At 45.4% G+C, this 16,210-nt stretch overlaps 1 protein-coding gene across 1 annotated transcript; it reads left to right on the plus strand.

The window, feature by feature from the left end:
• Positions 1-960: 960 nt before the first annotated feature.
• Positions 961-15,773, plus strand: LOC125120095 (zinc finger protein 622-like). Its single transcript, XM_047767841.1, has 6 exons — positions 961-1,724; positions 2,444-2,704; positions 2,972-3,134; positions 7,041-7,153; positions 14,118-14,261; positions 15,506-15,773. Exons 1-6 carry the CDS (start codon positions 1,112-1,114, stop codon positions 15,631-15,633), a joined length of 1,422 nt encoding a protein of 473 aa, XP_047623797.1. The 5' UTR covers positions 961-1,111; the 3' UTR covers positions 15,634-15,773.
• Positions 15,774-16,210: the final 437 nt, after the last annotated feature.

Below are 16,210 nucleotides of genomic sequence, written 5' to 3' on the forward strand. Positions count from 1 at the left end.
AGTCAGGTTTCCTCTAGAACTGGGCTGGTGTACATGAAATGACATAGTTAACTAAGCACAGGAGGTGAGGCTAGTTTGAAATGAGGTGTGCTGTTAACTGTGAAATACACCTCGGGATCCTAAGATTTAGTACCAACAAATGTAAAACGTTTCTCATTAAATTATCTGGCTTGATTACAAACTGAAATATTTTGGACATTGGATTAAAAATAAATTACGATTATCTTACTTCTCTCTGCTTTTAAAAAAACCTATCTACTCTTAGATTTAAGATGACCTACGTGTCTGGGCCTCTATTTCTACTGGGCAGCGGCTGGGCTGGGCCCTGTGCAAACTTTTCATCCAGGAGTTTTCCCTGCGCCCTATGCTGGAAGGGCCGCCCCAGAAGGGTCTGGGCTCCGTTATGGTCTCAGTGGCTTTTGTATGAATTCCCTGAGCCTCCGGCTTTCCTAGAATACAGCCCTTGGGATGAGGATCAGGCGGTCCAACCTACAGGCTAACTAACCAGCTGCCCTGGCTTTCCCGACACCCACTCCCCCAGCTGTAGGGGTGCAGGTGGCAGGCTGGTCTCCCAGATCACTCCTCCTCCCTGCACCACTTTTCTCTTTCCCACTAAGTGGTCGCCTTCGTCGCCTCACAGTTCTCACCACTACCCAGCACTATCTATAAACACCCACCACCCACCGCGAGGCAACACCCACCTCGGTCCACTCAGTGAACACCTGCTTCAAGTCAATCCAATCAACGCCCAACTCACCCTGATCCAACCCCCACCCGCCACACCTCACGCAGATCTAAACAACCACCACCTCAGGACTATCCAATCACCACCCACTTCCCACGCCAATCCAATCAACACGCAGCTCAGGCCGACTGGGCGGGGCAGGATTAGTCTGCAGCTTCCCTCGCCAAGGCTGGGACTCCCCGGGGAGGGGGCGTGGCTAAAGGTCGAGAGGTGGGACTTCCTGTCTGACCGGGTCTACCGCAATCCAGTCCGGAAGGCACTCAGTCCGGCTCTTCCCCGGCGCCGAGGTTTGTCTTACCCTGTGGGGGTGTCAGGGCGCAGGTCGCTAGCTTTCTGCCGCGGTCGCCTGTTATTTTCCGGCCAGCGATGGCGACCTACACCTGCAACACCTGCCGGGTGGTGCTGGTCGACGCGGAGGCGCAGCGGGCGCACTACAAGACGGACTGGCACCGCTACAACCTGAGGCGCAAAGTGGCCGGCATGGCCCCGGTCAGCGCCGAGGGCTTCCAGGAGCGGGTGCGGGCGCAGCGGGCCCTGGCGGAGCCCGAGAGCAAGGGCGCGGCCACCTACTGCACGGTGTGCAGTAAGAAGTTTGCCTCCTTCAAGGCCTACGAAAACCACCTCAAGTCCCGGCGGCACGTGGAGCTGGAGAAGCAGGCGGTGAGCCGAAAAGTGGCGATCCTGAATGAGAAGAACTTGGAGAAAGGGCTGGGCGTGGACAGTGTGGACAAGGATGCGGTGAACGCGGCCATCCAGCAGGTCATCAAGGCGCAGCCGTCCACGTCGCCCAAGAAGGCGGCCCCGGCGCTCGAGGCGGAGTTCCGGAGCCCGGTGTCGGTGGCTGCGGGAGGGCGTGGGGCTCACCAGCGGGACCCGGCCGAGAAGCCTCCGCGGCTGCAGTGGTTTGAACAGCAGGCGAGGAAGTTGGCGAAGCAGCAGGGGGAGGAGGAGAGTGAGGAGGAGCTGGATGATGGCGATGGTGAGGGCCTGTGTTGGGGGGCGGGTCGGGTGAGGTTATTGATCGTCCCTAAGCTTCCAGATTGATGTTTGCGTTGGGGGAGGGGGGGGTGTCAGTTTTGAAGTGAAGGTGAAGGGTGAGGGTGGTTTCCATGCTCTTCTTGCTGAAGTGAGTGGTGTGGCCAGCCTCCTGGCAGGGCGTTTTGTGTATTTAGTTCACTGTTGTAGATTCGAGTACTGAAACCTCAGCTGGGCGGTGGGAGGGATCGTTCCAGTTTGTAGGAGTGGTGGCCTTCTCTGTTTAGACTGAGGAGGCTTTTTAACATGCGCCTGAGGCCGTGCTCCTGCCACACCGTCTGCTGTAGAGTGTGTATTTCTAACGGATTTCTAGCTCTGCTGGCTTTGCGCTTAACTTGGTTGATGAAACGATGAAGCGAGCGGTTGAGAATCAGCTAGCTAACCTGCGATGTGAGGCTGGAGCCCGCAGCCTCGCCTCCCTTGGCTTTCTGAGCTGTTTTTTCTTTTCCTTCCCTTGGCATCCCACATGCCATTAACTCTAATTGCATGGGTCCATATCTGCATAGAGAAAGAGCAGAAGCCTCTTTCAGGGAGTTTACTGTGCCCTGGAAAAGAAAGGCCAGACACAGACATTCCTTGGCCATGCAGGAGTGGTCTGTGGTAGACGAAAGGCTAAGTCTGAGGGGTTCATCTGACTTTGTTTTTCCAATGCCCGGCTGGAAGACTGGGAGGATATTGATTCTGATGAGGAACTGGAGTGTGAGGATGGTGAAGCCCTGGACCAGGAGGAGGAGCAGGATGCAGAGGAGGAAGAGGCTGGAGGAAGCCTCCCGCTTGGTGCCATCCCCATAACGGACTGCTTATTTTGTCCCCATCATTCAAGCTCCCTGGTGAAGAATGTGGCTCATATGACTAAAGTCCACAGCTTCTTTCTTCCTGATGTAGAGTATCTGTCAGACCTTAAGGGACTGATTAAATATTTGGGTAAGTATAATAGCATTTTCCTCTGTTAATGAGGAGATACCACATTATTGCTGGTGGTGGTGGTGGTGGGGCAGGTCTTAAGGGAACATGACTTTTGTGTATCTGCTTAGTCTCGGATTGGATGACCTGCTGATTTTGTGAGAATCCAAAACCTGATGCATTGTTTTTTGAATTGTGGAGGTGGATGGTGAGATTAATCTGGCTGCAAAAAGCTGCTTTTGTATATATACATATATATTTTTTTCTTTTCTCCACTGACTTTTGCAGGAGAGAAAGTTGGTGTTGGGAAGATTTGCTTGTGGTGCAATGAGAAAGGGAAGTCCTTCTACTCCACGGAAGCCGTGCAGGCTCACATGCATGACAGGAGCCATTGTAAGCTCTTCACAGATGGAGATGCTCTTTTGGAATTTGCAGACTTCTATGATTTTAGGTAAGTCTGTGGTTTGTAATGTGGGGGGAGTGAGGTGCTCGTAGGATCTTTGAAGTGGTAGAGGTGTGCCCCTGCCTGGCATGCTGTCCAACCTAGCATCGCTAATACCTCTCAGAACATTTCTGTGGGAGGTGAGGTGGTCGTTCCCTGTAATTTTGTAGATTTTGTGGGGAACGGAGTATCTCTTGAGTCAAACGCACATATCCGATAAAGAGAAGATCTCAGGCCAAAGTGAATCTTACCTGATTTGCAAACTTGCTGTTTTGGTTGTTGTTGTGGTCTCCATGGTGAGAAGTTCCATTTTGCCAGTTACCTGAGGAGCGGAGGCAGGGAAATTAGGTTTCCATCTTGGTTTCCGTGAGAGCCCTTGAATCACCAGCTGTCTGCTAAGGGAAAGGAGGTGGTGGCTGCACTAGGCCCACCCCAGGCACTTGTTGGAGAAGTTATCCCACCTTTAACTAAAATCTTAATTGATTCATACATCAGGGTAGGCATTCATGCTAGGAATTCTGGAACAACTTGTTGCTAGTGTTCGATGCCTATGACCTAGCACAGGTGTGCCCTGCAAGCAGTTGTGTGTAATGACCTTGCCAGGTGTGCAGAGTCCATCTGATAACACAGGAGTTTAGAAAAGTCTTAGGCATTTAAGTTGTGCTTGTGCATTTTTCTCCTGATTTCTCATTTCTCACTTGTCCTGAGGGAGAGTTTGTTATTGCAGTTGCTTTGGTGGCTGTGTAGTGGCATCCGTTGTGCTTTAAATTTGCATTTCTCTGAGGGGGACTAATGTTGAAAACATTATTTTTTTCTTTTTTTCTTTTTTTTGTCTTTTGGCCTTTTAGGTCTGTACCAGGGGCATTTGGAGGTTCCCAGCCTAGGGGTCTAATCAGAACTGTAGCTGCTGGCCTACACCAGAGCCATAGTAAAGCCAGATCTGACCCGTGTTTGTGACCTATACCACAGCACAGGGCAATTCTGGATCCTTAACCCACTGAGCTCGGCCAGGGATTGAACCATCAACCTCACGGTTTCTAGTCGGATTCGTTTCCCCTGTGCCACTACGGGAACTCCGAGAACCTTTTTTATATATTAACTATTTGGATATCTCTTGTGAAGTGTTTGATTAAGTCTTTTATCTGTTTCTATTGGCTTATCTGCATTACTATTTACATTTCAGGGTCCTTTTTTTCCAGTTATTTTTGCTCTGTATTTCTTAACCATCCTAGGAATACAGAGATTCTTTTAAAACTACAATGTCTAATTTGCTAATTCCTAAATGTACTACTCATGTTGCTCTTTTGTTTAATTAACTGAAATAAAAATTTGAAAATTTAGTTCTTCAATCGCACTGCTTATATTTCACGCCTTGTACTTCAAAGCACCTGTGACTGGGAGCTACCATAGTGGACCCACTGACTGAAAATTGTGTCATCAGAGTTTTCTATTGGGCAGCACTGTTCTAGAACTAATGTCTGTAATGGTTAGATCGAGCAGAGCTGCAGCTCCAGCTCTGCATTCCTTTCCTCTTCCTCGGTTTGCCAACCCTCCTGGAGAGAAGCAAATACTTAGGGGAAAGAGTTCAATTATAAGTTATTTGTTCGCTATTTTTTATTTTTATTTTTACTTTTTTTTTGTCTTTTGTCCTTTTAGGGCCACAACTGCGGCATATGAAGGTTCCCAGGCTAGGGGTCTAATTGGAGCTGTTGCTCCGCCCTACGCCATAGCCACAAGCAATGGCAGATCCAAGCCGCGTTTATGACCTACACCACAGCTCATAGCAACGCCGGATCCTTAACCCACTGAGCAAGGCCAGGGATCAAACCCATGACCTCATGTTTCCTAGTTGGATTCATTTCCTCTGCACCATGACAGGCACTCCCTATTTGCTTGCTATTTTTTAGAACAATTTTGATTCTCAGCAAGATTGAGCAGCTGGTAAGAGATTTCCAACACACACCGCCTTACTTGCAGGTGCATAGCTTGCCTCATTATCGACATCCCTCAGTGGTAATTTGCTACAGTGGATGAACCAAGTTGACCCATCAGTTATCACTTAAAGTCCCTAATTTAGTGTTCATGCTTGGTGTTGTCCATTCTAGGAATTTGGACGAGTGTACATGTAATGGCCTGTATCCACCATTGGAGTACAGGACAGAGTAGTTTCACTGACCCACAAACCCTTAGTATTTGCCTGTTCAGCACCATTCCACCCCTCGCCCTAGCAAATAGTGATATTTACTATCTCCCTGTTTTTGCCATTTTCAGTGTGTTGTATGGTTAGAATCATATAGTATGTAGCCTTTTCAGACTGCTTCTTTCGCTCAGTAATATCCTGTTAAAGTTCCTCCATGTCTTTTCATGGTCTACTAGCTCATTTCTTTCTGGCATAATCCAAAAATACTCCTTTGTCTGGATGTATCACAGTTAATTTGCCTAGTGGGAGACATCTTGTTTGCTTCTAAATTTTAGGAATTTGGATAAATCTATAAACATCCATGTGCAGGTTTTTGTATGGACAGAGGTTCTGGACTCCTTAGGGTAGATACCAAGCATCACAATTGCTGGGTCTTATGGTTAGATTATGTTAAGAAACTGCCAAACTCATCCAAAGTGGCTGTGCCCTTCTGCATTCCTACTAGTAGGGAATGGGAGTTTCTGCTGCCCAGCATCTTCGCCAGCATTTGGTGTTATCATTGTTCTAGATTTTGGTCATTCAGGTAGGTGTGCAGTGGTATTGCACTGTTTTAATTTGCATTTTCCCGAGGATATATGTTGTGGAGCATCTTCGTGCTTATTTGTTATCTGTATATCATCTTAGTGAGGAGTCTATTAAGGTCATTGGCCCATTTTTTTTTCTTTTTACAGCTTCACCTAGGGTATATGGAGGTTCCCAGGCTAGGGAGTCAAATTGGAGCTGCAGCTGCCAGCCTATGCCACAGTCACAGCAACATAGGATCCCAGCCACATCTATGAGCTACAACTCAGCTTGTGGCAGGTGCTAGATCCTTAACCCACTGAGTGAGGCCAGGGATTGAACCCACATCCTCATGATGCTATGTCGGGTTCTTAACCCACTCAGCTACACTGGGAACTCCCACTGGCCCATTTTTTAATCGTTTTTTTTTGGGGGGGGGTGCTTTTTGCTTTTTCTAGGGCCGCTCCTGTGGCATATGGAGGTTCCCAGGCTAGGGGTCTAATTGGAGCTGTTGCCACTGGCCTGTGCCAGAGCCACGACAACACCAGATCTGAGCCATGTCTGCGAACTATACCACAGCTCCCAGCAATGCCGGATCCTTAAACCACTGATTGAGGTTAGGGATTGAACCTGCAACCTCATGGTTCCTAGTTGGATTCATTTCCACTGAGCCACAATGGGAACTCCTAATTGGTTTTTTATATTTTTTTATTGTTCAGTTTTAAGAGTTCTTTTACATTTTGGATAACAGTCCTTTATCAGATGTAGCTATTGCAAATATTTTTTCCAAGTCTATATCACGTATTTTAATTCTCTTGACTTTGTTTTTCACAGCGCATAAGCTTTTAATTTTAGTGAAGTTCAGCTTATCAGTTATTTCTTTTCTGCACTGTGCCTTTTGTGTTGTACATAAAAAGTCATCACCAAACTCTTAAGTCATCCAGGTTTTTTCCTATATTATCTTTTAGGATTTTCTTTATAGTTTTTGTATTTTATGTTTGGGTCTGGAATCTATTTTGAACTCATAGGGCATTTGTGTACTTCATTACAGAGAAAATGCTAACAAATTTTTTTCTTTCCAAAAGCTTTCAATTAACATCCCTACAACTATTAACCCCCCTATGCACAACCCCTGTAGTTATCTAGTAGGTTTGCCGTATTTTAGTTAAAAATGAGGTCTTGGTCTAGGTATTGATGCCATGTCATGGTTTCAGGAGTAGCTACCCGGATCACAAGGAAGGGGAGGACCCTGATGAGACTGAGGCACTGCCCTCAGAAAAGCCCTTGGGATATGATGATGACACCATGGAGCTGATCCTCCCTTCTGGTAAGTGCGTTTCCCCAAAAAATATAGCTTCTTGCCACCGAGCTGATTGGAGAGGCCTGTTCCCATGGCTTTCCTTCCACACTGAGGGGAGAGAACCCACAATTCAAAGTGTGTGTTTATGTTCCCCTGGTCAAGGTCAACTCTGAAGGTTTCCTGAATCTTTGTCTTGGCTCTTTTGTTAAATTGGATCAATGTTCTTCCTCACTTCTGGTATGGTTCATTATGCTTTGGTCAGTCATTGCTTTTCTTTTCAGTATATAGACCTTTTCTTTTCTGTTCATTATCTGTTTTTGGGGCCCCATCTAGGTTTTTCTTGTTAGACTTGACTTTGCTCTTATTCTTTGAACGGATTCCCATTTCTGTGTGTTGCTTGGACTTGCACGTGGTAGTCTGGGTGGGTGGATCTGATTGACTCTGCCCAGGTTTTTTGTCTGTGTTCTGCTTGCAGGAGGGAGGCTTGGAGTTTGAATTGTACCTTCTCTTTCTGGGAACCAGATTCATAATTGTGGGAATTTATCCCAGATATGAAAAGAAGAAGGAAAGCCATGAACATGAGAAGCATCTAATGTTGTTTACAGTGTTATGTTAGCTGATAGGAAGGGGAGCAGCTACAGAACACACATTTGAAAAGGACTAGGAATAGAATAAGATAGATAATAAGATCCTAAAAGTATCTTGTATTTACTGAGCACTTAACATGTTTAGGCTATTACACAAGAAGCCTGTCAGTTAGATTCTATTATCTGTATTTGACATGAGCCAACTGACACTTAACACAGGTTGAGTAATTTTCCCAGGATCATGGACCTGGTCAATGAAGCCCATTTCCCACTTCCCTGTGCTGCCTGGGAGACTTGCAGTAATGGTGGAGGCAGGAGCAGCCTTGCTGCCAGTGGAGACCTTTGCCATGAAGAAGCCACCTTGTGCTGCTGGTCCACATGGAATACCACTGCTTAGTACAGATAGCTCTGCTTAACCCAGAACAACAACCTTCCAAGGCTAAGGGCAGCCTTAGACAATGACAGTTGGAGGAAAGTTCAGGCAGAACCTGTCTTGAGGACATAAGCCTTCTACAGTGATAAGAAAGCTATAATATACAATAGAATATTGTGGCCTATATAATACACAATAGCAAAACTGGCTAAATCTCACAGAGGACCCAGTCTGATCTTCCTCTGCTGAAAATACTAATGCAGAACCTCTGGAATAAATATCATGACTTGTTTTCTAAGACTGTTTAGCTCCTTGTCTCATTAACCTCCCCTTCCTTAACTGGGGACCAGGATCACAGTAGGCTTTGCAAGCAGATGAGAAGATCCCTGTAAAGCAGTATCTGGCACATAGTAGGATCACTAGAAATGTGGGCTTCACTTTACAGCAACTTTTTTTTTATTAGAAAAATCTGTTCAACAACAAGCATATCTTATTAAGAAATATAGTCCATTTGAGAGTAATTTTCATCTGGACTTAAAATTTCTGAGGCTTGAAGGCTCCTTAGCTATGGAGAAAATTCATTTGCCTGGAGTGATTGCAGGGTTTCCTAAGGTTCTCCAGGGCCCAAGCTGGGTGTCTTCTCAGGATCCTCTCTTCCTCTCCCACAGTCCAGCTGCAATTCCTAAATGGCTTTGGAATATTTTTTTTTTTATTGATCTATTCATTTGTCGGTGTTACCATGGACGCTTCCTGTCTGGCCATCTCCAATCTGGTTTCCACTTGACTGCCAAAACGTTCTTCCTAAAACAAACACTAGTCCATTTTCTTTTCCAACTGGAATTCCCAGGGGTAGCCCTTGCCTTCAGGGTCACTTTGTCCCCAGGTGTCTTGTGCACTTCCTTTTCCTTTACACATGCAAGTTCCCTCCTCTGGGCCTGTACTCCAGGCCTATACTCTGGGCCTGTGCTCGGCCTGTCTTCCTCCTCCTCCTCCTCCTTTAAGACTCATATTAGGCTCACCTCTCTGGTGAACTGAACTCAGCGCATGCCCTGGGCAAGTAGAGTCCCCTTGGCCTCTGTGATGCTTACGCACCTGTCCTGACAGGACTGTAATCCTTTGTACTTGCTGGCTGCCCTGTCTTCTCCCATTACTGTGAGGACAAAGCTGGCTTCTTTCATCTTGGGACACTGTCTCCAACACACAGGAGCCATGTGAATGTCTGTCGGCTGGCTGACTGGAAGCTTGGAGCAGACATTTAAAAGGAAAGCAACTGGGAGTTCCCGTTGCGACTCAGCAGTTAACGAACCCGACTAGCATCCATGAACCAGACTAGTGGGTTCAATCCCTGGCCTTGCTCAATGGGTTAAGGATCCGGCCTTGCTGTGAGCTGTGGTGTAGATTGCAGACACAGCTGGGATTCCGCATGCTATGGCTGTGGTGTAGGCCAGCGGCTACAGCTCCAATTCAGCTCCTAGCCTGGGAACCTCCATATGTCTTTGGTGTGGCCCTAAAAGACAAAAAAAAAAAGATAAAAAAGACAAAAGGAAAGCAACCTAGATTTCCTGGGCAGGCACAGTGCAGGAAAAGGAGTGCAGAGAGAGCTGCTCTGGATTATGACATGGCCTCGGGCTGAGAATCCAATTTGCCTGTGGTCTTAGCAGCAGGTTCTCTGACTGTTCATCATATAGCCTAAGGGGAAAGTGACATGAGATTAATTTGAAGGTCCAATTTCTCAGATTTTTATTTATTTATTTATTTATTTATTTTAAAAAATTTATTTATTTATTTATTTATTTACTTATTTATTGTCTTTTTGCCATTTCTTGGGCCACTCCCGCGGCATATGGAGGTTCCCAGGCTAGGGGTCGAATCGGAGCTGTAGCTGCCGGCCTACGCCAGAGCCACAGCAACGCAGGATCCGAGCCGCGTCTGTAACCTACACCACAGCTCACGGCAACGCTGGATCGTTAACCCACTGAGCAAGGGCAGGGACCGAACCCGCAACCTCATGGTTCCTAGTTGGATTCGTTAACCACTGCTCCAAGACAGGAACTCCCCAAATTCTCAGATTTTTAAAGCATGAATTTCCTTGGCAGGTTCATGGGCCCAGTCCACGCTTGTAAAATATTGGATGATAACCTCAGGCCTGCTCCTGAGGTGGACTGGGAAGTAGTGAATAACTGGCTTGGTCTTAGAGTTCTGGGTGATATTGTACTGTTAGATAGACAGACTCTGGAGAGAAGGAGCCAGCCGCCAGGTACTGCCTTACCCCAGGGTTCTTAACTAGGCCATGTACATCATGCACATTTTTTTCTTCTTCTTTTTTTTTTTTTTTCTTTTTAGGGCCACACACTCGGCTTATGGAGGTTCCCAGGCTAGGGGTCGAATTGGAACTGTAGCCACTGGCCTACACTGCAAAAATAGCAACAAGCAACATTGGATCCGAGGCACATCTGCAACCTACACCACAGCTCACGTCAATGCCGGATCCTTAACCCATTGAGCAAGGCCAGGGATCAAACCTGCATCCTCATGGATGCTAGTCAGATTTGTTAACCGCTGAGCCATGGCAGGAACTCCAGCATTTTCTTCTGTGTGCATTTTCCTGGAGAAACACCATGTTGTAAAGTCATTTGTATGGCCCACACAGATTTTTTTTTTAATTTAATTTTCACTCAGTTTTTTTTGACTCTGTGCATTAAGTGCATTTTTATTTTTTTTTCTGGAGAAAGGCTGTAGTTTCTGCAAAGCATCTGTGACCTGGAGAAGATTAAGAGCCAGAATAGAAATACCTAAATATACATCATTTGCTGCCTTCCTGGGTCTTCTTCACAGATGACCAACTGCTGAAGTCTTATAATAGAATTTGTTTAAATAACAACAAAACATAGTAGCTTTCCTGGTGAATCAGGAAATTTCTCCCAGCTGTATAGTTAGATATACTTTTACCATTTCATTTTAAAAACCAGCCCTCCTTTAGTCAGTCTTGGTTATCTTGAGACATCATGGTTTGTTATCTATTGGTTTGCTCCCATGTCTCAATACTGGTTGGGAGTTTGTTATGAACCAAGAAAATAGGAGATCTCCGAATAAACAGTTTATGTATACACTCGTAGTGTTGCTGCAGCAGATATTCAATCACTTGGTTATGTCGAACAAATTTACCACTCAGAAACCTCTTTGATTATGCTCAGTTTATGACTGGGTCAGTGTGGATGTCAGCATGACGCTAATTTGAGAAAGATTCTTAGTGATTTTAATCAACTACACTTAGTAGAGTCTGCTTAAACGGTTTCAAGGGCAGCTGGTAGTGGTGATTCCTTAACTAGTTGCTTCAGGTCAAGTAGGTAATCTCAGAGGCAGTGACATGGAATATCCAGTAGAGGGCGCTGTGAGCATTTATTTCCAAGACTGGTCTGGCTCAGTTCCTTCCTTCTTTGCTCTTTAGTTCCTGTGGAACAAGTGGGTGAGAAGACACATCCAGTTAGTTGCTGACTAGACACATGAATCAAGTTAGTTGCTGGATCCACGAGAGGTATATAATTAATTTTCTCAGGAAAATTATAGTTAAGAGATACTTTCTTTTCCACTGTCTAGTCCATTGAGCGTCAGGATGTTTGTTCAGTTGGAGTAGACAGTTTTTTTTTTTTTTTTTTTAACTGAAGGATGGTTGATTTACAATGTTGTGTTTCAGGTGTACAGTAAAGTGATTCAGTTATACATATATATATATATATATATTCTTTTTCATGTTCTTTTCCATTATAGGTTATTACAGGATATTGAATATAGTTCCCTGTGCTCTACAGTATGTCCTTGTTGTTTATCTTTTTTATAGGTAGTAATGTATATCTGTTAATCCCAAACTCCTAATTTATCCCTCTCCCACCCCCTTTCCCCTTTGGTAACCTTAAGTTTGTTTTCTCTGTCTGTGTCTGTTCCTGTTTTGTAAATAGATTCATTTGTGTCATAGTATAGATTGGGAGTGCACTGTCTTGTAAGCAGTTGTTACTGTGATGAAAGATAGATGGACCGGTTGTGGCTCCACCCCGACTCAGACATAACCTATCTGTGGTTGATGGACAGGCACATTGTGTTCTGTAACTGTTCTCCTTGAGGAGGGTCTTCAAGTTGAGCTGTTCTCAGCACATCCCACTTGGTGTGTAATGTTCAGCGCTCACTGTCATTGCCACAGAACAGCAGTAGCTCTAAATGCTGTGTTTGCAGTTCTATCAGGCATAAAGAACCTTGGTGTCAATTAATGAGAACCTTTCAAGCATGTTTGTTTCAAAAGCCAGCCTTCCATAATATGCATTTCTAAATGCTACTTATGAATGTAAATACATTGATATTATTAAGTACTAATGACCAGAATTATCATTTAGTGATTTCGAGGAAACCCTCATTGCATACTCACATCCTGACCTACATTAGAAATAGAATGGCAAGATCAGCAGTGCTGGGCTTTCTTGCTGGAGCCTCATTTAAGCTATGTCCTTCTCCAGCTATTGTATCTTACTTATCTCGTGTGGTCTAGGAGCTTTGTTAACTCTTGTGCTGCCAGAACAGGCAGGTCCAGGCAAACATCTTTTCATCCATATTGGTATCCAAAGACCACATCAGCTTTGAATTTAAATTTATTTTTATTATCTCTTAAATCCGATCACAAAACAATCAACTGAAAGTAATTACTTGGCCATATCTGTGTGGAGAGCAGACTGTTTCCCTGGTAGCTTGCCAGGTATAAGGACTTAAAATGAAATAACCTGGAAGAACTTTTTTCTTGTACGTTAAAAACCCAGGTCCTGAAAGTGAGTATAGCCATCTACAATGGTGACAGTATTCTGGTCACAATCTTTCTACTCAAAAGAGTCTGAAAGGAATGACTTTATATGTGTAAGTATAAAATTTCCATGGAAGTCGTACACATGGTCTCACCTGGCCTTAATTCTTTTATCCATTGTCAGTGGAAATAGCTGTCCCATGCCTTGTGTATATGCTGCTGTTCAATTTCTATGTGTTTGTCTGGGGATGAATTGGACTGCTTATATCCTAGTTAATGTTTTTGTGAAAGCATAGCCTGGATTGGGTAAGCTCTCAGGTGATATTGGTGGCCTAGACCACTTTTGAGAGCCACCACTCTGTTGGAGCTGGAGCCTGCCCACTTCACTTTCACCTGCTGTGAAGCTGAGATCCAAGATCTGCACATTTCCTACAGAGGAGCAGATAGTCCAGAGAATTCATTTCTGAAAACATGACGGATGGTATGTTCTGTGTGATCCTTTTCAATAAGTAAAAGCTGAAGAGAGAATTCAGCTCAGTCATGTTTTAAAATTATGGTTTACCAGGCGACTTTTATCATTTACAAAGCAGTAGGACAGGGTTTCTCAGCCTCAGCACAATGGCCATTTTTGGGCCAGATAATTCTCTGTTGTGGAGGTACTGGTGCATTGTACATGTTTAGCCATATCCCTGGCCTCTACCCACTAAGTGCCAGGAGCCTCCCTTAGCTGTGACAACTGAAAATGTCTCTAGTTATTGCCACATGTCCTCTGAGGATAAAATCACCCTTGTTTGAGAACCACTGCAATAGAGAATTGAGGAAGGAAAAAAGGAAAAGTGGATTGGTTTTTCTTCTGGATCCAGACTGTGGACTCTAAACCCAAACCTCAGGGCCAGGCTCAGTGCTAATCGTTTTTCTATTAAAAAAAAAAAAATGTTAATTTCATACTTCCTCGGGCCCTATTATCTGTAGGGGCAGCTGTGTGAATTTCTATGGAGGCAGGTTGTAAGTACAGATGCAGAATTTATCACCTGACAGTGACTTGCCATCATCTGTTTTTCCTTTGGCTTTCCTTCTTTTCATTGTTGAACACATGCCTTCATCTTTCATCGGCAGGTAGAGCACTGTTTCTTCTGGCATAGCCAGTTTCCAGCTAGATAAAGGTGACCAGTCTGATTCAGAAAGCTCTTGCTTTCTAGCTCTGCCTTGAAAATCAATCAAACTCAATATTGTTCTTTTGAAAAACAGGTGCCAGAGTGGGTCATCGCTCCTTGATGAGATACTACAAACAGCGGTTTGGCTTATCCAGAGCTGTGGCGGTTGCCAGGAATCAGAAGGCTGTGGGCCGGGTGCTCCAGCAGTACAGAGCCCTGGGCTGGACGGGCAGCACAGGTAGGTCCAGGCTGACAGCACAACCAGCCCAGGGACCTACCCTCCACGCGGGGCCTTTGGGTGGAAGTGGAAGTGGATGTTGTTCGCTTTGTCCTTATAGACCCTCTAGGGGGAGCTTCCCACTTCTTGGCTCCAGGGGCTCCTGTGACCACTTGCGGCATTATGGAGATAAGCGCAGCGTTCCGTGACTTAAAGCCTTCATGTTCCTGGTGCAGTAACTTGCTAAAAACTGCTCATATAGCAGTAACTTTTTCCTAAGATAATAGTCATGAAAGGGATTGTTTGCTCATGACCAAAGGTTGAAATTTTCCTGAATATTTTACCAGGAATGAAATAGTATTCTCATGGCAATGGCCTGAGCTGTGGGGTCAAATACAACTCACCAGATTTTCTTGTTGGTTCTTATAACATGAGTGTGAGTGATTTAATTAACTGAAGCCTCTGTTTTCTTATAAAATGGAGGTGATAAGAGTAGGACCGAACTTGCAGAGCTGTGCCCATTGCTAATCATAAAGCATGTGTGACATAGTGCACAGTAAAGCCAGCCATCAGTCCTCTTTGTCATTTTCTGTAGAAAACTTAATAAGACTTAGAGGACTAGGGCAGGCCGCTGAAATTGTTTAAGCTTTGAAACATCATCAGTATGAAATTATTTAAATCTCTTCTGAGGTTTCTGCTGACTGAAGCTTGTTATCCTCGGATTTTCAAGGGGAATGTCAGTCCCCTAGGAGACAGTGGAGAGGGTGACAGGAGAGCTGCCCGCTGATGGCCCGGAAGCTCTGACACTGAAATCCATTGCAAATGCCTCTGTGTTACATACACATGGTTCCTTCACTGTAGTGCCCTGTGGGCTGTGAGGCACTTCAGGCTCACGGACACTGCCTTCATCTTAGTCCTATCAGTAATTCTTGTCTGACTTGACTGCTGGTCTGCCTTTCTCTGTCCCGCTGATCAATGGGGACTTCAGATTTGGGGCTTACAGACCTTTTCAGATGATGAGAGCTCAGGAGACTCATCCCAGAGGAATGTGCACAGAGAGAAGTTCTGGTGTGTGATTCCGGGGTACACATGAACCCCCCCCCCACCCCACCAAGGTCCACTGGATAGAGACCTCAGATTATAACTCTTGTTTAAATATAAGAACCCAGTTGCCCCAAACCAGGTTTGATTCTCTGCAAGGTGGGTTTTCTCTGATCCCAGGTCACAGACCTTGGCTTCCTTTCTTGCCCCCTCTGCAACCCCAGGAGCAGCTCTCGTGCGCCAGCGGGACATGCAGTATGTCCAGAGGATGAAGTCGAAATGGCTGCTGAAGATGGGTGTGAAGAACAATGCCACCAAGCAGATGCACTTCAGGCCCCAAGTGATGTTCTGAGTGGGCCGGGGACTGAGGCGCCATCTGTGTCCCGCTCAAGCATCGTCCTCGCCTGAGGACCGTGGAAGCGGGATTGGGCAACAGCCCCTTTTGCTGCTGCGCTTGCTCTGTCCTGACCTGATAATAAAGTCAGAATCATATTGGGTCTCATGTCATCTGTGGGCAGGGTTGAAAGGTCCTGTTTTCACAGAGTAAGTGCTGTGTGTCCTGGGCGCAGGCCCTGCCCTGCTCCTGAGAGTTGCTTTGTTGTCTCAGCTTGTGTCTGATTTAGGGCCGTCAGGATAGTGTGTGCAACTCAGAGCAACGTGACTGCTGCTCCAAACCTGGTTTTAACTTTCAGAAGAACACCTTACCACTGGGACCTCTGTAAGACAGCTTTGCAGCTTCTGGAGGAGCCGAGTTGAATGTCTTGTCATTGGAAAGTTTTGTGGTTGTTGGAGTGGTGGCAGTCTCTGGGCACTTTCACTAAATCCAGGTGAAGTGAAAGGGTATGTCAGTGGCTTACTATAAAAGAGCTTCATTTCTAAATATAATCCAGTGCTGCCTTTAGAATAGGAAGAAAATAAATGTATAATGT

This window comes from Phacochoerus africanus, chromosome 1 (assembly GCF_016906955.1).
Source record: "Phacochoerus africanus isolate WHEZ1 chromosome 1, ROS_Pafr_v1, whole genome shotgun sequence".
Taxonomy (NCBI): domain Eukaryota; kingdom Metazoa; phylum Chordata; class Mammalia; order Artiodactyla; family Suidae; genus Phacochoerus; species Phacochoerus africanus.